Here is an 8391-nt window from a genome sequence, read left to right as displayed (position 1 = left end):
ATAGACTCAGTGTCAAGCATGCATTCTATCCAAGATCAAGACTTTAAGTGGTTTTTACAACCACATGTATATCCTATAGTAGCCTACAGTTACCAAATTCTCATGCTGCTAGCATTGAGACGATCTCCAAAATTACATAAAGAAAAATTCTAATTAATACATAAATGCATGCCCCCTAGCAATTTGAATAGGTGAGGTTACAATAAATGCTAAAGGGTGATTTCCTTGCACCCAACACACACACACACACACACACACACACGCACACACACAGAGAGAACAATAAAATACTACATCTTTTGATTGCTCTTCCTTCTCTATACTTCCCCTTTTAATTCCTGGACACCAATTCCTCTCACCCCAACTTAAAATCTCTGAATAACGCTACAGAGCCTCTAACAGAATCTATATAACCACGGAGGAATCACAGCCCTAAGGTGACTCAGGAAGACCAAGGCTCACGTAGGGCTACTAGAGTCCTACGGTCTACTAGAGCCATGAGTTTCTACTGATATTGGAAAACAGTTCTGACTTCTGGCCACTTAACACTGCTAAACTGATACCCAGACAAAAAAAAAAAAAAATTGTTGGCATCTATTAGCTAGATGCTTTTGGAGCTAACTGAGACAGTCAGAGATGGGCTGGCTTCTGATTGTGCTTCAATCAGAAAGTAGCTGAAGGTTACTCTATGTACCGCTTTGCCTTTTCTAAAGGATGTGGGTTGGGATTCAAAGGACATGGTCTTCAGTCAATACAGACATTGTAGACAGCAAACACAAATCAATAGAAAAAAATAACTTTTTTATTTACAAAAAAATCCAAATATTGGATGCTGTAAACAAAATTCACAATCTGTTCCCTCTAGCACTGATTCAAACACGTCAGTTTTTAGTCCATTTTCCATCAACTCCTTTTCTGCCTGTGACGCAGCCTATAGTCAAAATATTCCAAAAGAGTGACCCAAGGTGTAGCTTGCTGCAACAGAACGCCTCAGAGCAGGCAATGATTGTAGAGAGGTTGGAGGGAGAGACAGCCAGCGGGCAGAGCCTCCTCCGTTCTGCAAGGCTTTGCAGCAAGTCTCGTTAACTTGACATCTTCCAACTTTGTACTTTACCATCTGCTTTGTTAGAAAGCCATTATTTTAACAAAATATAGCAGAGATTCTTTCTTAGCACTGAAAATGCTATGCTAAAAGAAATTTTAAAGAAAGATTATATTCAAATAGATGCTATATATGAAATTACTTTTTTTGGCTTTTTGGTTTCATCTAACACACTTCATCTTGAACAACAAAAAAAGCTTATGTTTGGACTGACAGCTTTCAACATAATACATTTCATTTACAAAATAGTTCACAATATTTATTTAACAAGTATTGCATTGAAAACAACATTATGCACAGTGAAGCAACCAACAATAAGCAAACAGAAAGGGGTGGTAAAAACAGTATGTTCACTTTTCATTTCCTTCTTTGGCTTGGATTACAGATATTCTTCCATCCTTGCATTTTTGGAGCTATATTATTAGTCCATCCAATACCAAAGTGAGTAGATACTCGATCCCATTACTGGAAGGGAAATGTCCATCTTGCTCTAGGAGTTCTTGAGGCAGCTGGATTTACTGCAAATTAAGTAAACTTTTTAAAAACGGCATTGTCACAGGCTAAGTGTTCTCTGACATGCCAGGCTGGACAGGTGAGAAGAGCCTCCAAAAGATAAAACTTCTTCGTGGTTTAAAGAAACAGCACACTAGGCCAGATAAACACAAAAGCAAACAAATCACAGGTGCTAATAGGGAGTCGGGCGCTGTTCTTTCCTCTGACCTATACGCACGGCTCTCTCTCACCAGACATTCAAATTTTTAGGCCACACATCCACAAAGAGAGACATATATTTCACTGCGTGTTCAACTACATATGCACAAGACTATAGTACACATAAAATAGAAATAAATTATGTAAGTCTTAACATAAATGCTGGAAGTTGTCTTGAGTACAGCCTGTTCTATATGAATAGGTGCCAGGTGCTGGCACTTTCAACTAAGCTACCAACCCTGAAGTAAGCAAGAAAAGAACATAAATATTTGAGAAAAGAAATCAAAGTGTATTTCAAATAAGGCTCTTCCATACAAAAATCTGTGTTATAAATTAACAGCAGGTTATTGTTATGGCAGAGCCAGAGACCTCCAGACTCTCTAAAATAGTAAACGACTCATTTGTCAAGAGTTAGGGTGAGAAAGCAGATTACCAGCTGCTCCTGTGTTCACAAGTGCTCCCCTAGCTTTCTTTTAGAAAACTCTGAAACAACTAAGCAGGCGGAGCTCTGGTTTCTGATAGGTGAGTGCCAGGCTTAATCTGCAAACTGAACAATATTTCCTGGGAAGTTGCAATTAATTTTTCAAACCCAGGGCTCGAGTGAGGGAGACTGAGCCAAGATGGTAGTAGGAGGAGTTCCTTAGAAAACTGAGTGGCAGTGCAGGGGCTGTTGCAGCTCTGACAGAATTCACAGGAAAGCTGCTACAGTAAACCCATCAGGTTCCCATTAAGGCTTCAAAAAAGATGCACAAAAGGCAGTCCAGATGGATTAACCTGGATTAACCTAGCACTAAGCATCTGAGGATCCCTAGATAAACAAACAAACAAATTATACTGCCAACAGGAGGATACTTTTTTCTCCCGTGGTCTCTCTTTAACTGATGATAAAAATCTTCTGATTGGGTCTTCGAGGAATTATCACAGCAAGCAGTCATCCACTAAGGTTGTGGAGATTATATGGTTGTTTCACTACACAAAGGGAAGGTTCTTATGTGTTAGTTTTGTTTTGTTTTTAACAAATGCATTTTCAGAGACCAGTGTCTAGAGGATCTACTGGCTAGCAGAAAGGGTGGTTTTAGGATTAACTGTCATTGAACTGAAATAGTAATGCCAGTTCATTTCACAAAGGTATAACTGGTATTTTTGTAAGAAAGAAAATAAAGTTGGATTTGATTCAATGGAAAGTGATTTAAAGTACAGTACTAAATATTTAAATGCAGTGTGAAAACCAGATCAAAGATGTTTCATACTGACATGATTTATAAAATGTTATATATAATATATATCTCATATATAAATCTTAAGCAATTGTGCAAATATTCTTTAAAAAGGGACATTTCACATTACTAAATTCTAGTGGTCCAGAAATGCAGAATGCATTCATTAAAATTCATTTAAACATTAGCAAGTAGTGTTCAGATCACCAGAAATTCTTTTTAGCAGTCAGGGATTTAAGTAGCCTATTACTGATCCATGATCCACTAGATTAAACATCATGGAGGAATGCAATTATATTTTTTAAATAAATGGGTTCAAACTGTCAAAATGGCAGTTCAATATAAAAAAGAGTGCTCTACCCAATATTCTCCCATTTGTGGAATTCTATGGCTCACCAAAGGAAAAAAAGAAAAAACATCCCACTAAAACTCTATAATTTCTGCTCTTCCTACGAAATATATTACTTGGTTCCCTCTTCCATTTAATTTTTTTTAGATGTGGATGTAATTCATCATTGCAATATGCCCACGTCTCATGTTATCCTGTTGAAAACATAAAAAAACACAGTATTTAAACATTTCCTATTTGAGACATTCTAGATCATAGTCAATCTACTGTATATATATACATATAAAATGTATATATATACACACACATACAATTTATACACACATATACATGTACCTATGATAATATCAGATCAACAAATGTTAACTTTATACAAGTATTTGCAAGAAAAAATAGGGCATTTTCTCCACCATTCACAAGCTTATATGTTATTTTCTTCTTGAGGCAGTCCCTGATAAAATAAAATAATCATTAAACCATAAAATAATTTTGCCACTTCAAATTTTCGGAAGGCAACAGGCACTTTGATGTATACTGGTGTGTAACAAATATAATATCTCTTCATATATTCTACTATATCTCTTCTAATTGGGTATTTTTATCTGTTAAATCTTTGGTCCTTGAGCACTTTCTTTGCTACAGCTGTTTTTGCTTGCATTTTTACATTTTAAAAATGCAAACTATGCACGCAGCTGGAATTAATGGATTGTGTCATCATAAGTTCTGCTGATTGTTATGAGAACTGCACCAACCTACTACTGTTCATTCGGAGCAAGCCGTTTGTTAGCAAAACAAGATCATTCCACAGAAAGCACTTGCTACAAGCCTCAGACAGTAATCCCAACGTTGGAGTTCCCCTTTTTCCTGTATTGTTATTATGAATATCTGAACTCCTGAACTGATTCACAAGTTGGAGTGAGACCTTTTTTCCTCTGTATTTTCCCTTTTATGAATTCCATCTTAAAAGAAACTTTCCACCTTTTTTTTTTTTCCTATGGCAAAGCTATGGGAGCAGATACAGCAAACCCATATTGTCATCAAACATTTTTCTTCTCTTGTTATATGAGGAGAACCTGGTTGGTTTTACTGACAGGTCTCTCTTTTTTTGCAAGATAGAATCCAATTGGGTAGGAGAATAAGGGGAGGGCTAGGGAAAAGGATCCTTTCAAGATCATGCTCCCACATCTATTAAAAGATACATAAGCTTTGCCAGACTTAAAACCAGGAGCATATCATCATTGCACAAAACACATCCCTAATAAGGGCTGGATCACTCTTTTTTTTTTTTCTTTTTTTTTTTTTTTTTTTTTTCTCTACTGTCTTGTCTGAAATGGCTTCCCCATAGGACATTTTTAAATGATTCTTAATTGCAGGGTAGCCAAGTGGAGTAGGTCTGTTGCTGGCACGTGAATACTGGCTGAACCTGTGCGATGTAGTAATTGCTAAAGTTGGCATCTGCTACATAGGGGGCTGGCTGGTAATAGCAAGTGACATTAGCCACATTAGGAATGACATTTTGGTCAGCTAACACCCGGATAGCCAGCATGGTGATAAGGTTTAAAGTCTGTCTTCTTTCATGTCCCATCAGGCACACCGTGCTCTCATTCACCACTCCATGAAGGGTCATGAGATATTCATACTTGCGGTCTTCCAATCCCACAAAGTGGTTCTGCAAATAGGACTCCAGTTTTCTCTGCTGCTCTCCAATGTCTGAGAAGTCGATGAAAAACCTGGAACACATATACCTCTGAAGGGTCTTGATCTCATCAGAGGCGGGCCTAAAGCCCCTCACCAAGAGGTTGCAGTACTTAAGTAGGCCTCCCCCTCGGATTTCCTCTGGGTTCCTGGTGGCAATTATCTTGTTACAAAGGTGATCAAAGGCTTCCTGGAAATCGCCATAGACGCTCTCCCCAATTATTGTGGGGTGAAATGTCTCAGTCATTGGGTTCTCTGAACATTCGTAAAAGAGTAGAAGAGAGTCTAATTTGATTTGAAAAGAATCTACACTGAATTCAAACTGCCTCCGGAGGGAATCCACAAATTTCAGTTCCACATTTTTGCCACTGTTGTTTGACAGGGATATAAGACTCCATCGGTCAGAGTCATTGCACACTTTAACCATTTTCTGCACATAAGCTTCCTACAATTTAAAAGATAAAACAAAATGAGCAAACCTAGAAAATAATAAATAAATAAATAAATAAATAAATAAATAATAAATAAATACATTCTCTTCACAGCTGAGAATTATTTTGCTCTTTCCCTTTTGTTTTGTCAAGTTTCAGCCAAACACTACCTACAGGCTTAAACGGTCTTCTGAAAATAGAAAAAAAAAATACTTTTAACGAGTAGTTTTACTGTCTGGGAAAGGGACTAGAGGTAATAGTTTGAGGCTTTTGGCAGACGTAACACAGTAGTAAGAGGTTCTGTTGTCATGTCTGACTTTTTAAGTGTTACTTTTTGAAAATGGTCTAATAGGCACAATATTCACACAGATCCAAACAACATTCAAAAGACTCGGAAGGGCATTCAGCCGTAGGTTAGTCAGCCTCACCCTTGTTCCAAGCCACCCAATTCCTCTCCTCTCCGCCTGCGGCAATCAATGTTATCAGTATCTTGTGTCCCTCCAGGGGCACTCTGCAGTTACAATCAAATATAAACTAAATTATGACATTCTGGGACCCTGCCTCCTCAGACAATTTTAACTAATCATATAAAACCCATCTTGAACTAAAGTGGAGGGTGGGGAGAGGGTGCCACTATACCCTTAACATCTGAACCAGCACGGAGAACCACCAGATAGACCTTTAACACGGAGTCAACTGAATGCCTCTGTGAAATCTATTCACCTTTTCCAGTACAAGAAAAAACTCATTGACTCACTTCTGCTTCAGGCTGTCATTTTCCCAAAGACTAGATCATACAATGTCTCAAAAAATTATTTACATTATTTCATTCTGCCAAGTATCAGAATCTACTCTGGACAAGACTCCAACAGGGAAAGCCAAGAGTTAAAATATAAGGAGAAAGAAGAGAAGGGAGGGCAGGGGAGACCTGGGAGAAGAGTTGTAGCGCCAAAGCATCAAGTAAACGGAAACACACAACACCGTCCACGCACGTCAGTTTACTCATTTAAAAAATCAAAAATCAAAGAAATACGCGCACCCAAACTCGTGATGGCCACAGATTCATGGCAGGTAACCGACGCCCCTCTGCCCGCTCCCCATAACACCCGGTCCAGTCTGGGTCAGGGCCCAAGTGCATCTCGGGTGGTGTTACCTTGAGCGTGAGTGGTGTGATCTTCTCTTTGTTCACCCCCTCGGGTAAGAAGTCCAACAGGCAGTCCAGCACGACGTCCTTCACAGTCTGAAACTCCCCTTCCCCGCGCAGGTCGGCGCAGAAGATGAGGTCCAGGTCCTTGTAGCCCAGGCCGCTGTCCTGGTGCAGGACGTGGCTGGCGGCCGAGCCGTTGAGGCGCACGTCGCGGACGCCGATGCGCTTCTCGGCCAGGCGCCGCCGCACCACCTTCACGATCAGGCTCGGCTGCAGCTCGAGCGTGGGGAAGTTGCCGCGCCCGTGGATCGGAATGGTCTCGCTCAGGATGCCGTCCAGCCGCTGCACTTGCTCCCAGTTCAGCACATTGCAGTGCGCCGTGGGGCTTTCGCAATAGTCCAAGCAGTGCCCACCGAAGCTGCCGCCGCCGCCGAAGTCGCTGCCGCCGAAGTCGCTGCCGCCAAAGTCGCCGCTGCCGAAGTCGCCGCCTAGGGGGATGTAGGGGCCGCAGGCCAGCTCGTCCTCGGCCATGGCAAAGTACCCTTCGCCCTCTGCCATGTAGTGCCCGCCGAGCGCCACTTGGCCCTGGTCAGTCCTAAAAGGAAAGGGAAAGGAGCGCGGTGAGGACGCGCGGCGGCGGAGGGCAGAGGCCAACCAGGAAAAGAGCGCCCCCTCCCCCGATAGTTCCCTGGCCCCGGGCCTCCTCGGAGACTCTACCTCCCTCGGCCCTTACAGTCCCCAGCCGCGCACCGCCCCCCGCAGAGCAGCCCCGCACCAAAAGTATCTCTGATGCATCTGGAAAGCGCAAGCGAGAGTCCCGTCTGTGTCACCTGGAGACGGCCGCCCCTTCTAGGAGCGAAGCGAGCGAGAGAGAAACCGCGAGGCGGCAACACTTCAGGAGCTGCGAGTGCGCTCCGACAGCGACTAGCGACTTCGTCTTTCCCAGACCCCTGCCGCCTGCGCTCACCACTCCCTCCCCGCGCCCCCTCCCGCGCCGCTGCCACCCCAGCTGCGGTGGTCCTGAAGGTGGCGGCTCTTGCTGCCACACACGCTCGTGTCTCTGGAGCTTTAGCAGTTGTGCGGGGAAAATGTCTTCAGTACTTTTTTTATACTGGGCTTCTCTGCGCTTCCGGGGCCCGGAGCGGCACGCTCGCCACACCCTCCTCATCTGCATAGGCCGCCGCCCCCTTCCCGCCCCCTCCCGCAGGGCACGCAGCGGACTAGCCCAGCAGCTGGTGCTGGACGACGGCCGTTGAGCGCGAGGCGCTCTGGGCTGTATGTGCCCATACTGTGCGCGCCGGTAGATTCGTATATTTATACATACATTTATGTACGCCCCCTCCCACAAATCTCTTTTCATTTTCCCCAGGAGGAGACACTTAAAATGCCCCAGGAATCATAACTGATCATCAAAACCAGATCGCGACTAAAATCCTGCAACTGCAGAAACTTCCCAAAATTCTCGCGGATACAGCCCTTCATGAGATTCCCACTGTTGGCCTCCGGAGGTTCCTCACTACTGCTCTTTTAAACCTCGGTGTCCAGACCATTTACTCCATTGATAAACCTGGTCCAAGCGTGGACTCATGAGTTCACTCGTGCACGCAAATCAGTCACGGCGCGTGAGTGGGAAGGGCTTGTTGATAACTGGGTTTCGATTCTCCAAACCTCGGGAAGCACGCCGGGGAGCTCCGGGCCAGCCGGAGAAGGCGCGGGGGCGGCACCACGGGCCTCGGGCG

The 8391-nt window shown here is 43.3% G+C and overlaps 1 protein-coding gene across 2 annotated transcripts; it reads right to left on the bottom strand.

Moving 5' to 3' along the window:
- Nucleotides 1-780: 780 nt before the first annotated feature.
- On the bottom strand, nt 781-8391 carry TENT5A (terminal nucleotidyltransferase 5A). 2 transcript variants are annotated; one of them, XM_008006437.3, is made up of 3 exons: nt 7483-8391; nt 6659-7247; nt 781-5519 (listed from the first exon to the last, which is right to left on the bottom strand). In XM_008006437.3, the coding sequence occupies exons 1-3, from the start codon at nt 8010-8012 to the stop codon at nt 4743-4745; spliced, it is 1896 nt and encodes a 631-aa protein (XP_008004628.3). In that variant the 5' UTR covers nt 8013-8391; the 3' UTR covers nt 781-4742. The 2 variants fall into 2 exon arrangements, with proteins under 2 accessions (XP_008004628.3, XP_008004629.1); XM_008006438.3 differs by having other exon boundaries at nt 7428-7592.

Source organism: Chlorocebus sabaeus, chromosome 13, assembly GCF_047675955.1.
Source record: "Chlorocebus sabaeus isolate Y175 chromosome 13, mChlSab1.0.hap1, whole genome shotgun sequence".
NCBI lineage: Eukaryota > Metazoa > Chordata > Mammalia > Primates > Cercopithecidae > Chlorocebus > Chlorocebus sabaeus.
The sequence above is the reverse complement of the archived record's forward strand: the minus strand, read 5'-3'. Positions and strand labels throughout refer to the sequence as shown.

Excerpts from the sequence above, each read along its gene's own strand:
- TENT5A (XM_008006437.3), bottom strand. The coding sequence starts at position 8,012 with ATGAAAAGAGATTTGTGGGAGGGGGCGTACATAAATGTATGTATAAAT. Across the intron at positions 7,248-7,482 it reads GAAGGGGCGGCCGTCTCCAG|GACTGACCAGGGCCAAGTGG; the intron begins GTGACACAGACG and ends CTTTCCTTTTAG. Across the intron at positions 5,520-6,658 it reads TCACACCACTCACGCTCAAG|GAAGCTTATGTGCAGAAAAT; the intron begins GTAACACCACCC and ends TTTAAATTGTAG.